Source organism: Epinephelus lanceolatus, chromosome 10 (assembly GCF_041903045.1).
Source record: "Epinephelus lanceolatus isolate andai-2023 chromosome 10, ASM4190304v1, whole genome shotgun sequence".
Lineage (NCBI taxonomy): Eukaryota > Metazoa > Chordata > Actinopteri > Perciformes > Serranidae > Epinephelus > Epinephelus lanceolatus.
In genome coordinates this window covers 1,296,538-1,312,696 of record NC_135743.1, presented here as the reverse complement: position 1 = coordinate 1,312,696, position 16,159 = coordinate 1,296,538, and the positions used below count along the sequence as shown (strand labels likewise).

Genomic DNA, 16,159 nt, shown 5'->3' with positions numbered 1-16,159 from the left:
TACATCTTCTTTGAAACTGACCCTTGTGTCCTGTCTGTGATGTTCACACTCATTGGGCTCCCAATCAAACCTACAATCTTCTGTGGATCTAGTACACGACTTTTCAAATCTGGTTAATCCCATCTGCCACACTGGAGCTGGCAATGGTACAGTAGTTACTTCTTTTTTGATGCCACCCCATGGTTGTACTCCTCTGCACATTCACCAAGTTGCAGTTCATCAGCACAGTTTCAAGATTAAAGCCACCTATTCAGTATCTGACCAAATGTTGTCCCTTCTGTTCCTGAGATGTGACGTTGAGTAATGGCCAGAAAAATGTTTTAGAACACCGAGATGTCACAGTGAAGTTGACCTTTGAGATTTGGGAATAAAATATCATTACTTCATTATTTTATCAGACATTTGTGTGAAGTTTTCTCATAATCAATGTAAAAAGTCTTGAGTTGTGGCCAAAAAGATGTACTGTGGGGTCACAGTAACCTTTGACCACCAAAATCTGATCAGTTCATCATTGAATCCAAACAGATGTTTGTGCCAAATTTAAAGGAATTCCCTCATGCAGATCTTGAGATATTGCGCTCATGAGAATGGGACAGACAACCCAAACACATAATGTTTCTGACTGCAGCTATTGCCAGGGCAGAGGCATAAAAAGTTAAACAACCATGTTTGAGTGCTGCAGGGATGGAGATGGACTGAGTTTGTGGAATTTATTGCATCATGCCAGAAGGGCCCCAAAATCTGCATATATACCTGCATGCCATGTTTCCATCACTGCCAATCAGAGCTGCAGCTGATAAATACTAAAGACTTGAATACTGCAGAGTAATTTCTCCCCGGAATGAATGGCAACTGTAACCTTTCCCATTAAAAACAAAAGCAGTTTTTTGTCCGGTAGGAAATGAGCTTTGGTTAGGAGACAGGTCATGGGTCAGGTTAAGATATCTACTGATGTTGTCACTTGTTACTTGATGCATAAATGCTGTGTATTCGTCAGTGTGCTTTCTTTTTGCCCGGTGAGAAGCAAACCTTGAGGATTGTGGTGCTATTATCTCAACAACTTGTAAGGTGATTGTGCGTTCACTTGCTGATGTGACCAGAATCCTCTCAGCTCTGAATTCCAGAGAGAATCTGGCTCACATCATCCACTCAGACAAGCTTTAAACTACGACCTCTTCACTTTGAGCCAGTTACCTCAACTGAGATATAGATGACGGGACTCTGACCAAACTCCCAGAACTTGTTATCTAAATAACAGGAAACAGTAGCTTAAGTGACGGGAAGCACCTTGAATGTGTGTGTATGGGAACACTTGCAGGACTGTTTCTGCTTGTTTGTCAGACACTTTAAATTGTCATGATGTGCCAGTTCTTTGGTTTTCTCTCGAAAACTGAAAGACCCTTCAATGTGCAGCTCTATGTATGAGCCTCTTATTTTATGTCTCGTTTATGCTACAACATAATTGGCGTTGTTGGCGAGATTTATGCTACAACTGAGGTCATCTGTAATCTGCCTCCAGCTGGTGCTGATGAGGTTCATCACGTTCACTGGCAACAACACAATTCGTCTTTGTCAACAGTGTTTCATAGCAGTGTCTTCCTTTGCAGATACTAAACCATGAAGAATCTGTTGTTGTGTTTCTGTAGGTGTTATTCTTTTACTACAAGTGAATCACAGAGTCCTGCTAGCAGACCTGTAATTTCCTTATTTGTTACCTGCAGGCAGGCTGATGGACCTCTGGGAGGGGTAGGGTGGTGAGATATCAGAGGCCGACGCTATCTGCCCGTTGCCCTGGACATCAGTCAGCACAGTGTCATTCACCTGCAGGAGGAGGGAGGAAGTGTTAGTGCCTGGAGGAAGTCTAACATTTACAACCCTGTTTATTGCAGACATGCATCATTATGCATTATACACTTTACAGTTTGCAATCCAAATACCCAAGACGCATTTATCTGTTTGTCACCACAGAGAGTTTAGAAGATTTCAACTTGTCCGTGGGGCCACATATTCATTATTGAGTGAAAACATCCTCCATGGCAGTAAATAACTCGGGGCCTTTCTCTAACCAGCTGAAGAAATAAGTGAGCAAATAAATAAATGCTAATTACAATCGATCCTGAGACTATTCAGACTTGAGGAGCAGCGGCTTCAGTAACAACCAATAAAGAGTGGCACGTTTGAAGTGGCTGCAAAGGAATATAGAGTAGAACGGCATTTCAAGAAATGTGTCTGAAGAAAGTCTTACCAGCATCCAGCACCTGGGGCTCCCTGCATTTGTTCCACATATTATCATTGTGTCGTTTACTTTCTGAATGACGGTGATGAAATTATCACACTCCAGCTGTGGGAGAAAGAGGCAGTGAAAGAGAGGGACAAAGGCAGAAAATGAGGCAGAGGCAGGAGAGAAAAACACCCAGATTGGGAGAGGGATTAAAGAAACAGAGAGACACAGAGGCAGAAGAGATAAAGACAGTAGGGAATATGTGAAAGAGTGATTAGAGAGAAAGAGGCCGCACAAAGGGAGAGAGGAAACAAGACAAGCGCGAGGGACCGAGGAAAACAAACAGAGGAGAGGAGGAAGGTGGAATAGAGGGATGGAGAAACAAAGCAGGAGTACAACACAAAACAGATTAGGAGAGAAAAAGCGGATTGCTCAGAAAAAGAGAGAGATTTAAGAAAAATTGGAGGCGATCCATGCTCTGAACATTTTTGGCAGACAGCACACAGGAGGCTTAGCCCTGCAGTACAGCACTGCTACACTCCATATGCATCACTTATTCATTAAGTACAGAAAATGGACTGCGATCTCAAAGGCATCACTACGTGGAAGATGAAAATGGATACTGAAAACAACCTTCAGGGGTGAATTCTGATTTTAGGTCACAGCGGTGCTCATGTTGAGTCACGTTTGTTGTCTTTAGCCAAAACAGTGCTTTAAAGAAAACAATCAAATCACAAACTCTGATGGAAGCGAGTGAAAAGTGGAGATGGAGGAAGTACATCACTGAGTCCAAAAAGCAGGGCCAGAGCTTGTGTAAGTGTGCGTAGGTGGATGTGTAGGTGGACGTGTAGGCGAGTGGGTGGGCTGGGTAATTTGTGTGTGAGTTGTCTTCTTATGTTCTTGAGAGAAACACTTTTGGAGTTTGGACATGTTGGCTAAGTCCTGGCCCACACTGAAACCTAGGACTGAGGTTATGACACTACAGTGAGGTTTAAATGAGGTCAAAGTTCAATGTAAGCCTCCTACAGACTGTGAGATTTGATCAATCTTCTAAGTTTAGTGCAGCTACACTGTGCCACATGGAGCTAATAAACCTGGGTATGACAGCAAGTTTGATGTCTGCAGACTGTACGATGACAGCGTCACTGAATCACAGGCTATGACGCAACAGCTTCACACACTGAGTGATGCTGCAGGGTTATTAGTTCTCCAGCTGTGAAGCTCAACATAGAGGGGAACATTATTATCATAAATAAAATGTCTGACAAAATGTTGATAAAATATCCCAAAAATATCAAAAAACTGGCCAAAATAATGTTGATAAAATGTCAGAAAAAAACATTAAGATTTCCCAAAAAGGCATTGAAATGTCTGAAAAAATTTGACAAAATGTCTAGAAAATATTATCAAAATGTTGGTTAAAAAAATGGTTATAAAACATTTATAAAATTTCCAGAAAAGAAGAAGTTAAGAAAATGTCCTTTTTTTTTTTTTTTTTTTTTTTTTTTTTTTACAAAATGCCCAAAAAATACTAATAAAATGTCAGGGAAAAAGTTAATGAAATGCCTGAAAAATATTAATAAAATGTCCCCCCCCAAAAAAGTTAAAATCTCCAAAAGCAAATTTGATAACATGTCCAAAAAATTTTTGATAAAATGTCCAAAGGATATTTTTAAAATGTCAGGAAAAAGTTGATAAAATGGCAAAAAAATTAATAAAATGGCAAAAAAAAAAGATTAATTGATAAATTGTCTGAAAAACATAATTAAAATGTCTCAAAATAAGCTAAAGTTTTGTGGGAACTTTATTCTGTTGTGTGTCTGTGTCTGTGTGTTTGCTAGCTGCAGGTGTCTCACCTGGCAGCTGTAGCTCCGCCCCTATTTCCTTCCATGCTTCGTCCTTCTTTCCTCGGTCATGGTCAGAGCTGGAGGACACATCACAAGGCTTTTTCCTCACATTTCTTTTGGCGCTTTAGTTTTGCCTCCATGGCGAGCTGCTATCTGTCTGTTTGATTGGCTCATTCCATGCTGCATTTCTATTGGTTGGTCAGTAGACGTAGGTGGTGACAGCATCGCACTGACAGAGTTTGATCCTAGGCTGTCTCTGATCTCACTGTGCGGCGTAAGACCACCAATTTAGAGCCACAACCAAAGGTATCGCCATGTTTATTTCATGTTGTTCTACCCATACCGAGCTTTAGGGACTGACGTACCCTATCTAACAGAATAACAGACAAGTGTTGCTGCGGACATGTCTTCTTGTGGTCATGAGCTGATGTCAGCGTCAACCCAACATCATCTGCTGTAGCATTCCTGATCAGACTAAAGCCGCTCTCTGTTCTCGTGATGTAATGTTGTTTGACTGCAGTGTTTGGCAGGAAGCTCTAACACTGTTTACAACATTCATTGGAATACCAGCTGAGTGTCCCCACCAATTACATCCATATTTAATGATTCCACATCTCAGGGTTTATGTCCACAGCCAACAATCAGTCAATGCAGGCAGTAGTGTGCCCTTCATGTAGCCAGGCGGTAAGTAAGAGTTCACATCTCATCACAGAGCTGCCATAAACGTACACCTCTTCATTAACTGTAGCCGCATTCTTAACCAAAAAACTCCCACCACACTGTGAAGGTCCACTGACGAGACAGTGTCAGCTGAGGACTCTGGGACTGTTGGAAATACAGTCTGTTAAATTAGGCGTGCTACCCTCTGTTAACCTCCTGTCTCTATCTCACTCTGGGGTAATGTTCTCCACCAACCTCATGGCCGTCGATCACTGAAGGATGTTGCTCGCTGTCCTTCATTCCCTTCCCAGCGCCACCCGCTTTATTAGGGAAAATTTACTGCGTCACTCAGTACGTTCTCATTTTCCACCATCTGCTGCTGTCAGACTCCCTGAAAGCTTCAGCTCCGACAGTGTCCTCTTTGTTCTGTGCCATAACTCCAGTGACGCTTTGCTCGGATGTGTGCTCACAGCTGTGATGGTTTCAGCTTTGATGTATTTGGATGTATTGAAATGGCAGAATTCTAAGCCGACTGAATTTCAAAAGTTCTCTCGTCCTAATGACAACACGCTCATGGTCGACTCCAGTTGACATGCTGCCTTCACAGAGAACACATTACCGGAGATAAAGTAAGAAATAAGAATATCACTCCTTTGTTAAACCTGGCTGCAGTTTATGGGCCTGGCAGACATCAATGACTGGAGATTTCTTTATTAGCACCTGAGGGTATATTTGTCATGCAGACGGAAGATTCAGCGCTCAGAACAAGACATCACAGTTACAGTTTTTCGAGGAGCTGTATGTGGCCTCTGAAAGCCAATTCTTTTCAAATAAGATGCACTGTAGCAGCATGATGTCACCGTAAAGATATACTCTCAATGTATGGACTCACTGATGAGCCGCTCTCAGTGTGTGCTGGTGTCTTTACCTGCACAGACTCTGCCTGCTGTGTTCGGGACGTTCCTGCTCACAGAAACAAACATGGTGACCAGGTGTCAGACAGTAAGCAGCATGCATCTAAGAGGAAGCTATGGAAACGGACACAGCACCAAAAAAATTCAGATGTAACAAGGCTAAATGCCAAGTGGACAAAGCTCGTTCCCAAATGACAGTTAATCTCATTTGGAGGTTTTCTTTGGTCGACTACAGCCTTACATATCTCAAGTGTCTGAAGTTATTGTGCAGACGACCTGACGTGACTCTTCACATAATTTGGTTATGAGAAGAAGAGGCAATTGTTTTCAGAACTGGTTGTCTGAATAACAGGACGTAACAGAAAGCACCTACAGCACCTGCGATGCTTGTTTTCAGACACTATAAACTGTCATGATGTACCAGTTCTCTGGTTTTCTCTCGAGATTAAAAGACTGTCAGATGTGCAACTCTGTCTGAGCCTCCTTATTTTAAGTCTTATGCTACAACAAAAGCTGAAATGTTGCTAAATAAATATTAATTTCCTTTTTAGTATTGAGCAAATGATAAATTTGACCCTGAGTTAAATGGAAAATTAGTTTTAATGATCTAGTTAATTTCCTGTAATCATTAAAGTGTCCAAATGAATGTGGAAATTAATTGAATGATGTAAAATGCTAAAAATGGTCTTGGTCTTACAACCTCTTTATTTTCTGTGACAAGCAGCACATCAAGCAGCTCTGTGTTCTTCTTCTTAAGATTATTCCGCAGCCTCGAAGCGCTGCACATTAAGTTGAAGCTGCTCCGCGCTGTTGGACTTATTTCAGGTTGCATGTTGTATTAATCTCTTGGTATTCACTCGGTCTCTCTGTGGAATCTCGTGCAATTATGCAACGCAATTATCAACAGCTCACTCATCTGTGTTTGTTTGTTCAAAGCCGTCTCCTGTGTCATTTTATCTCATCTGTATATATTTGCATTTTTATTTGTCTTTAGATCAGGTTCAGGCGAGGACTTTAATCTACACAGAACTGGATTCAAACTGAACATGGTGTCACAAACCTCACTGTGGTGTTACTGCAGATGATGATGATGATGATGATGATGAGGATTATGATGACAAACATAATGACACTGATGACACACTGATGGAGGAGGAAGGAGCTTTATAAAAGGGATGGCGATGCTGACGGATGAGTTTCTACCTCGAGTGGTGCAGCCTTCGCTTTGCAGGTATCAATTGCAGTCTGGTCAGAAGCCGCTGGGATCTGTGGGAGGATGGACTGTTTAGTTTGAGCCAAGTTCTTTCACACTGGCCTGTTTCAGCAAGAAAACTGTGACCTCGCTGCAGCTGCTAAAACAAAATCCTCCCAGAAAACATCCACTCTCTCAGCTAACACAACTCTGCCATGTTCACTGCATTCAAGGTCTTATTTTGTCATTGTCATTTATGTTCATGTTGTATTACTGTGTTCCTTCGACCGGCCTCTCGTATTTCACATTTCCCACATTCCTTTCAACAACCTTCAAAAGAACGTCCATGAACTTGTTGCTCTCCATAGGTGGAGAGAGCATAGATGGAGCGATACGACGAGGCAGAATGAATTTATTCTTTCGATAAAACTGCTAAGCGTCGTGCCCTTAACTCAAGCAAGCGTTGTTTCTTCATCGCAAAGTAGATAACTGAGTTTAGTGACCCTTTAATAATGAATGTCTCCCACTACAATCGCAGAAAAGGCGCCCTCACTCTCTCATTCTGTGCGGTCGATATTTACTGTTTATAAGAATTGGAAATTGTTATTTTTCTACTGTTCCGCACGGCTGAACTTACCTGCACTGAAATGCCTCCTGACAAAATGTCATTTAACTGTGTGAGTAAAAAAAAAACTGTCAAACATCAAAACAGTCCTTCACTGCCAAATGCATCACCAAATGTTGTTTTTCCACCTGTCTTCATCTCCACGGAGGAAAACCCAACACTAAGCCCGCAATCATTCTGAAAAATAGGGCAAAGTCACATTTGGATGAAACATGGAGCTTACAGTCTCTTCAATTTGTCAGGCGAGTAGGTGCTGACACTGCAGCCCCCACACTGTGTAATCTGCAGCCTATGTTGACATTATTAGCTCAGTGAATAAGGTTTTCTTTCCTCACAGAGGAGAGCTATGTGTAGCTACATTAATGTAAGCATGACCCAACTTCCTCTGGCCTCAGCCGCTGCACTGGGTCAGCGGCAGGCCGACCGTCTCGTCTCTCGCTGCCCTCTCTGGCTCACTGTGTCACCCTCACAGCAGGAAGGCAACTATATTTATTGTCATCCAGCAGAGTCTGACAAATACAGTTTGGGGGTATGAACTTTAACCCTAGAAGCAGCAAGACACAGCCAGTCGGGCTCTCTCCAAAGTTCAAGAATAACACTTCACTGAGCCGCACACAACTTGTTTGTTTAATACGTACACAAACAGAAATGTAAAATATAGAATGTACATTCAAACTACGAATGTTTCCAACAACTAATTTCCTAGTCAACTAGTCTAAAAGTAGGGAAATACTGTCCTGGTGAAACATCGTCCAAAAAATACTGTGTACATTAGAAGAGATATTTGAAATCATTGACATTTTTGTAAAACCAAATTTTATTTTAAATGCCGCTGAAATGTGTGGCACTTTGCACCATGCATTATGAACATTACTCATTATCCCTCAAAAGGTGTTGAGGTGTCCCCCCAGGGCTCCATACCAGGTCCACTGTTCTCCATATATGTAAATAATCTTTGTGAAAATGTATCAATTGCTGCTCTCCATTGTTTTGTTTTTTTGCAGATGACATAGTTATCTATTGTTCACCCCCCTCTGTGGTACAAACTTCTGAGTTCCTGCACTCTGCCTTTGATGTTATTCAGTCCCGTTTTATTCAACTTAAGCTTGTTTAAATGCAGACAGATCCAAAGTCATGCTTTTTTCAAATGGGAACAAAAACTTTTAACAGCTAATCTTCCAAAGATCTCATCTTCTCAAGGGCTGGAAACTGACAACATAGAAGTACTGAGGTATTATTACTGATCAGAACATTCAGGACACACACTAAAAACCATGTTTCCAAGCTAAAAGCCTGCTTGTACTCCAAAGTTGAAATCTGCCACTTGGTCAGTGACTTCTGGCATCAGACATGGATAAAAGCTGTCCTTTCATGCTGCCATGATATGCGGATAGTCACTGTTATTGTTTAACGACACACAGCAGCGTCAGGTGGAAATGCAGCTTGTTAAGGGGGTGGAAGTCTGAGTAGAGCCGATGGGAGGAGTGGTGGATGGGTCTGACAACCACCAACTTTCACCCAGGAGGACAGTGTTCACTTCCTGTAAGATTGCTGATTCATAACAGGCTGATTGCTGATTGATAACAGGCTGAAGCTGACACGGCACATTCTGGTGCAAACTAGCGAGGGTAGTAACATCTGATCAACTAGTTGACTGATGAGCCACATGAGCTGGTTGTTAGGGCTGTAAGGGTACATTGATATCGATTCAGTAATCAAGGAGCTGGTAAATGTGAATTTCCATGGCACGTGTCACCACTTCTGTCCAAGCACAGCTCCTTTCTAAACATTCAAACAGTGCCAGCGGCCTCACGGCAGGCAGACAGAAGAGTTTAGTTTCAGTACTGTGAGGACTTTTGATCTTCTTCTCAAAGTCCAGCAGCTGACCCAGGAAGTTAAAGTTGGGCGAGATGGTCGGCCTCTTCTCCTTCACAAACCAGGCAGACAACGAGGGTATTTACTGATATCATCACTGCGGCTGCAACTAACCTTATTTTCATTATCAATTAATTAATCATGTCAGTAAATAGAGAAACCAAAAATCCAAAGCTATTTAGTTTGTGATTACGTATGACAAAGAAGAGCATCGAATTCTCACCTCTAAGAATTATATTAATCAACTTATAGTTGCAGCTGAAAATGTCACATATCCATCGCGTGTGAACTGAACTGTACGGAAATCATTTCAAAGGAGACTTTGTGTTATCAGTAAATATCTGACGTGTTTTCATCCCAACTCCTAAAATATCGCGAGTTTGTCAGTGTCGTTCACGTCTACACACGACGTGCTCCTGTTATTAATGTTCTGGGACGTCATGTCCATTTACGCCTGTTACATGCATTGTGTCTTTTCAAAATACACTTGTTTTCACAGGAGTGTTCAGTTTCTGCTTGTTGAATGCAGACAGACTTTTTCAAAATATACTTACAACATCTGTAAAACACTTTGTACTCATGTATTTCCATGTGCAACAAAAGTACATGGTTAGGTTTTGAAAAAAAAACATAATGGTATTGCTCATACAGGAAGAGAACAGTGGGTTTTCTGTGTTTTGCATCCAACCCTCTCCACTCCTGCTCACCTTATAGTGACTTTCCAGCTCCTTATATCACGTTGTTACCTGCAGCATTTCAAACTGATGCTGTCCAGCGGCGTATCATACCGGTGCAACAGGTTCCGCCTGGCAGCGTCATAAACTGAGGCTGCGAAAGGTGGCTTTTGGTGTTAGTGTCTGACACTGAAATCACTGACCACGTAGCCGTGTTTGACCAATTTGGAATGAGAACAGTCTGAAATATCAGGTCACTGTCCAAAACATCAATATAATATTGTATCTTGATGAAACTTATGATTTACACAGCTGCTGCTTACATGCAGTGACAGTTTTTTTACTTGTGCAGATGTCAATCAAACACACACTGTGCACGCCCACACAGTCCTGAGAGTATGTTTAATCAGGCAACAGAAGTGACATCACGTGTGTACATGCAGGGCCTCTGATCTGCTTCAACATTCAGGTCGCTGCTGCCTGTTTTACCAGCCAGCCAACTTTAATATGAGCAGCACTTCCAAACATCGGTTAGCAGCCAAAGTGTTTTTATTTCAAGTGGACTGACTTAAAGAGAGTTTTTAATATTTCAACTGGTGGCTGGCAACTGATCGATTATAACTACCCTCTACACAGCAGCAGAGTGGGTCCCCATTACACAAAGACCGCCTCGAGCTGAGAGATTAAATCCCCAAAACATCATACTGGAGTGTCTGCGTACACGACAGACCTGCTGAGAGAAAAGCGTACCTGCAGATCGCGGACCCCTCTGTTAGTGAACGTCAACACATAGATCATCGCCTGGCCGCCCACGTACAGCGTGTCGCTCCCTTCCTGGTGGTACATGCTGATGTAGTTCTCAGGCTTGTTGAAGTGGAACCTGGAGGGTTCTGTGGATCACAACAAAGGATATTAAAGAGACGAGCCGCGAGACAGGAGCTTTGTTGTTTTATTAAATGTTAAAATGTATGTTTTTGTTTGTGCAGGGGAAATAGTTTTATTTGTTTGGTTAATTTCCCAGGGACAATGAGTATTAATAAACATTACTATAAATATGCCAGAATCAGCCAGGAGGCTAGTTTCCCTCTGTCGTCCCTGGACAGGTGTGAATTTGGCAGCAAACATCAAGAAACATGTATAAAAGCAAAAATCAGGATGTAAAGCACATCAATTATAAAACATATGCAGCAATAAAAGCAGAATAAATTACAGTTCAACAAAGCAAAAACACACATTTACACAACATCTTAAATGACATAACTGCTTCACAAAAACAGACATAAGACAGATAACAGCATCAGCAGCACTGAGACAAGTCAACAGGGTAGTTTAACAGCAATACGCCCTGTGCTGAGAAAGTAAATGAATATGAATGAACTGAACTCAGTTAGATTCATTATAAAAACAAGACTCACCCGTTTCACATTTTAATAACATAATATTACTTCTGCTGTTACCAAGTATTAAGATAACCAGGTGTGGGTAGTGACGTGTTACTTGTAACATGTGAGTAAATAAGTATATTTTTCAAGTAACTAGTATTTTTCATGTTCCTTTTTTCCTCTACGCTTTACTCGAATATATATTTGTGAGCCAGTAATCTACTTTTTACTTCACTTCATTTGCCATTAAAACTTTCATTACATAGAGTCTGCTCTGACTGGTTTCTGCCACCAGTGTACTGCAAGCCAGGCAGCCCACCTGGCCTACACTGAAGCATCAGGGATTTTGTAATGTATTTTTGAGATGACTTTTAATCAAACATAGCCTAGAACAGTGGCTCCCAGCTGGTGGGTCCATTCTGAATTGACCACAAGTGAATCAAGAACGTGTCGAGTTTGTAAACTTTATTTTGCAGCACATAGAATTTCTGGCACAGAGCTTTTATTTTGAAGTGCTGTTTCCTACTGTAGAGTAAGGGCCAGTCCCAACATCCCCCCTTAGCCCTACCCCTACATTTGCGCATTCCCTCGAGGGGTAGTGGTGTCCCAATTCCTTTTTGCGTGTAGGGCTAGAGGGCATAACGAGGGGTAGTGGGTATGAAACTAGCCCTTCGGAGTGAGGGATTTCAGATGCTGACTTGCCAGCAAGGGGTAGGCGTCGCCATGGCTACCACCGAGCAAGAGATGGGGAAAAAAAGTTCATACATAGCTAACGTTACCGTCGTCAGGTTGCTTGTTAGCTAGCTAGCTAGCTCGCACTATCTGGCGTCTGTCATCTGTCCTGTTCTGCAAAATTGTCGAACTTTTCACATTACGATAACACGCCAGCTAGCATAACTATGCTGCCTCGTAATGTTAGCTGGTTAGCTAGCTAGCAGAAGTCCCCTGTTGTCTGCCGTTCACCAAACGAAGCATGATGAATACAGCAAACGCCATCGGTAGGATGAACTCAACTGGAGACTCCATTGTAGATGCTGGATGGAAATGTAGATGGCTCGCAGCTTCCTGTTTAAAATAGTTACGTATGCGTGAACGTAACCGATGCGGTGATATAGTGAGTGGTGTCCCAATTTCTAGGGAAAGATTTCAACCCCTACCCCTCGTTGCTTCATTTCGAGGGCCAAGGGGAGTATTGGGATTGGGCCTAAGTGAATAACAGAGACAACTACCTAGCTCTACGACATGGCCAAACACAAGTATGATTCTAAATATATAAACTGTGTGGACCTCGAACTAATGACTCAGGTGAAATCTGGACCCTTTGGAAAGGCCAGTTGGGAACCACTGGCTTAGAGAGTCAAGGAAAACACCCTGCTAACGTTACAGTGAAGAGCGGTAAAAATCAAACTGACTGCTCACACACACACACACACACACACACACACACACACACACACACACACAGCCCAGAGTCACCCTCTGACCTCATGCCAGCCACAGCTAACGCGGGTAATGTTACCCGTTAGCTAACATTACACTGTTAGACAGTTAGCAAGTCAGCAGCTGGTGTTTGCATGTACAGTGAGTGAACTGACCACATGCTAATGTTTCATTAACTATAAGGAGTCGAATCTCTGCAACAAACCATGTAACTAAAGTTAACCACTGTCTCCCCCCCCCCCCCGGGACTGAAGGCTGCAATGAGACCTGTCCATCACATTCTACACTTGGCATCATGCTGCTCCTCTCCCCATGACAGCTGTGTCTTGTCCAGTAGACGCAGCAGGGAGCAGGGCTGTTTCTAGCTTTTTAGGGGCCCTATGCAAAATCTAATTTGGTCCCTCTATGTCAGTCACTGGTGAATACACACCAGATCTGCATCATATGAGACCAAATGCTGCTTTTTACTCATAAAAAACTGTTTTAATTTCACAAAGCTAAAGTGATCATTTCAAAACAAAGTATGTCTCTAGCCCTTCAAAAGATTCGACTTGCCACCTGGCCTTACAACTGTTCTGGAGGAATCCTGGTGGGGACTGAGTGTAAGGTGGAGAGCAAAGTGAGGAGCACCTCTGCTCTGTACACTGCACAGAAAGTAGCCTGTATCAAGTCATTTATTAACCAGGTACTTTCTTACCGTCACTTTCTGAAATGGTGTTCTTTACTTTCACCTCAGTCATTTTTTATGGGAGTAATTGTACTTTAACTTGAGTATAGACTTTCTGTACTCTACCCACCACAGCTGATGACTGTAAGTAAGAGTCAGGAGGAAAAAGGATGCAATCAGTAGTGTTCCAGTCACAGTTAAAGGGATTTCCAAATGACAGAGAATCAATCAAATCAACAGCCAAAGCAGAAGACGAGACAGTGTAATAAAAAAGATTCATACAGCAGAGGTCAAACACAATAACAAAAGGTTATTGCATGAAAGCAAAATTGAGTTTCAGGAAAAAGATGATCCAGATTTGTCCGGTCTAAGCTCCTCAGGCAGGTTGACTCAAAGTCTAGAATCCAAAGCTCTGGATTTTAATCTACATTTAATCTGCCGTGGACTCAGGAGCCTGCTGGAGGGCGAGTCTGATTTACCAAACACCCGATCAGATGTTATTGCCCTTTGTGGTTTTAGATTGAACAGTACAACCTTTGCAGAAACCTGGTTTGGTTGTTGGGAGGAAAAGGGCGTTTGGTGGGAGCATAAATATCACTGAAATAATCATGCGGGCAAATCCCATCACAGATGCTCGGTTGAATTACACTCAGGACACCTCCAGAAGTCTCTGAAGTACTATATGGCGTTTCTGATTCACCCATCCAATCAGACTCACACTTTCCTACACTGCAACTGTGCCTGCTTTAAAAATAGATTAAAATCACTGCTGCTATTAAAAAGATGTGGTCGCATACAGAACATGTACTTCAAGGTCCAGTGTGAGGGATTCAGGGGCAGAAATGGAATCTAATATAATAAGTCTGTTTTCTTGTGTTTAATCACCTGGAAATAAGAACTGTTGTGTTCTCGTCACCTATGACCCAGTTCAGATTCCTGAAGAGACGAGCTGAAACAAAAAACTACTTGCAATGTGCTGCTCTGCAATGATGTAAAAAGCTGCCGGTTCAAAGGAAGTAACCACGATGATCTGAGGCTGCCGTACAAGGTGCCACCTGCTACACAGCTTTAACACACGGACAACCAGTGGTTTGGGGTTCAATATCTTGCTCAAGGATGCTTCAACATGCAGACTGGAGGAGCCGGGGATCAACTGCCGATCTTCCAGTTGGTGGATGACCCGCTCTAATTTATCCAAATCAGGTCAGACTTAATCTCACTGCCATTTATGTGAGACAGTGAAAACACTGGCTGTGTGCAATTGTCAGATAAGCAGCAAAGACCCTTGTGAGTAACATTAATCACATTTCCTCAAAATAGGTTTGAATCTCACTGCTCCACATTGATGCTAAAAATATTTGCTACAGACGTCAATGATCATCAACCACAGGGGAAGATCTGGATTCATTGTACAAACAGACATTTTTTTTTTTTTCAAAAAAGATCATTCAACATGACAAAAGTAACACTGAGTGAAATCAATGGAAAATTTTGTGAGAATTTCCATCTTAATAACAGACAAACACTGTAGACTCGATTCAGATGGGACACAGAAGTACTGCACAAACATTCGTCAGACGCCACTAGATCTCCTCAACTCCTACACACTTTTCCTTTAACATCATCGTGATGATTCTACAAAAAACTGCCCTGTCTGAAAATGAATGCTGTTTAATTCAAAGATGGGTTCATAAAACATCAAAGGTTTATCTCTTTAATGGTCCTGCCAGCTTATTTCTTAATTTCTGCATGTATTGCATAAAGCAACATTTCAGGTAACTCCAGTCTGGAGAGCTTTAAAGCTCTGAAGCAAACCATCAGCTACCTGTTACAGCTTTAGGCAATAGATTCAAAAATAATAACACTGTATAAAATCTGAGCAGCAGAAAACAAGCTTTCATTTTTTCCCTCTTTCATTTTTAACAAAAAAAAAAAAAAAAAAATCAACATTTAATTCCTCACTAATGATGCATTTCGCCCTGCATGTCTCAATAGAAACAGATTCACTAATAATGACAAGAAGTGATTATACGGTCATGGTTACATGGTGTTTGTAACGATATTCTTCTCATCCCTGAAATAAAAGAGACATCTAGTCTGACAGCAGAGCCAGGATGAAGTGGTGCTGATCACTGATACAGGTTGCTAGCCAACCAACTAAGTTTCTATGGAAACAGTGGCCTCTGTGATTGGCGGGGGTTTAATTGATGAGGCGTGCACTTCACAAGGAAGTAAAGAACGCACAAGGAGGGACAGTGTGGCCGTGGCTTATAGGTAAGAACGTACATATTGTTTCAGTGTCTGACAGATCTGAGAGGAACACTCTGCAGCTGCAGCTCACACACACACACACACACACACACACACACACACACACACACACACACACACACACACACACGGGTTGTTTTGAATAATCGCTTCAGACGTTAACAAGCAGAACTTTGTAGCTTCCTAAGTAAACCTGTTAACTCAGTCTGGCTTCAACAACAGAGAAGGTTCATCTTCTCTGAGACAGACGTACGTTAAAGGTTCTGTGTGACATTCAGAGCAGCAAATCACTGTTGTCTACGTAAAGATACAGTGGAGTAATGGTGTTCTGAGCAGAGAATGAGGTCATGCTCTCTCTGTGGTTTGTTGTGGTGAGCTGAACGGCAGCGCA

At 42.1% G+C, this 16,159-nt stretch overlaps 1 protein-coding gene across 1 annotated transcript in view; it reads right to left on the bottom strand.

Moving 5' to 3' along the window:
- Positions 1-16,159, bottom strand: part of LOC117265723 (semaphorin-7A) — a 66,346-nt gene that overhangs the window by 41,984 nt on the left and 8,203 nt on the right. Inside the window, exons 2-5 of the mRNA XM_033640373.2 lie at positions 10,759-10,898; positions 6,846-6,908; positions 2,246-2,341; positions 1,716-1,821 (exon numbers count right to left, since the gene is read on the bottom strand). Of these exons, the coding sequence (XP_033496264.1) occupies positions 1,716-1,821; positions 2,246-2,341; positions 6,846-6,908; positions 10,759-10,898 (405 nt within the window). The remainder of the gene's footprint in view (positions 1-1,715; positions 1,822-2,245; positions 2,342-6,845; positions 6,909-10,758; positions 10,899-16,159) is intronic.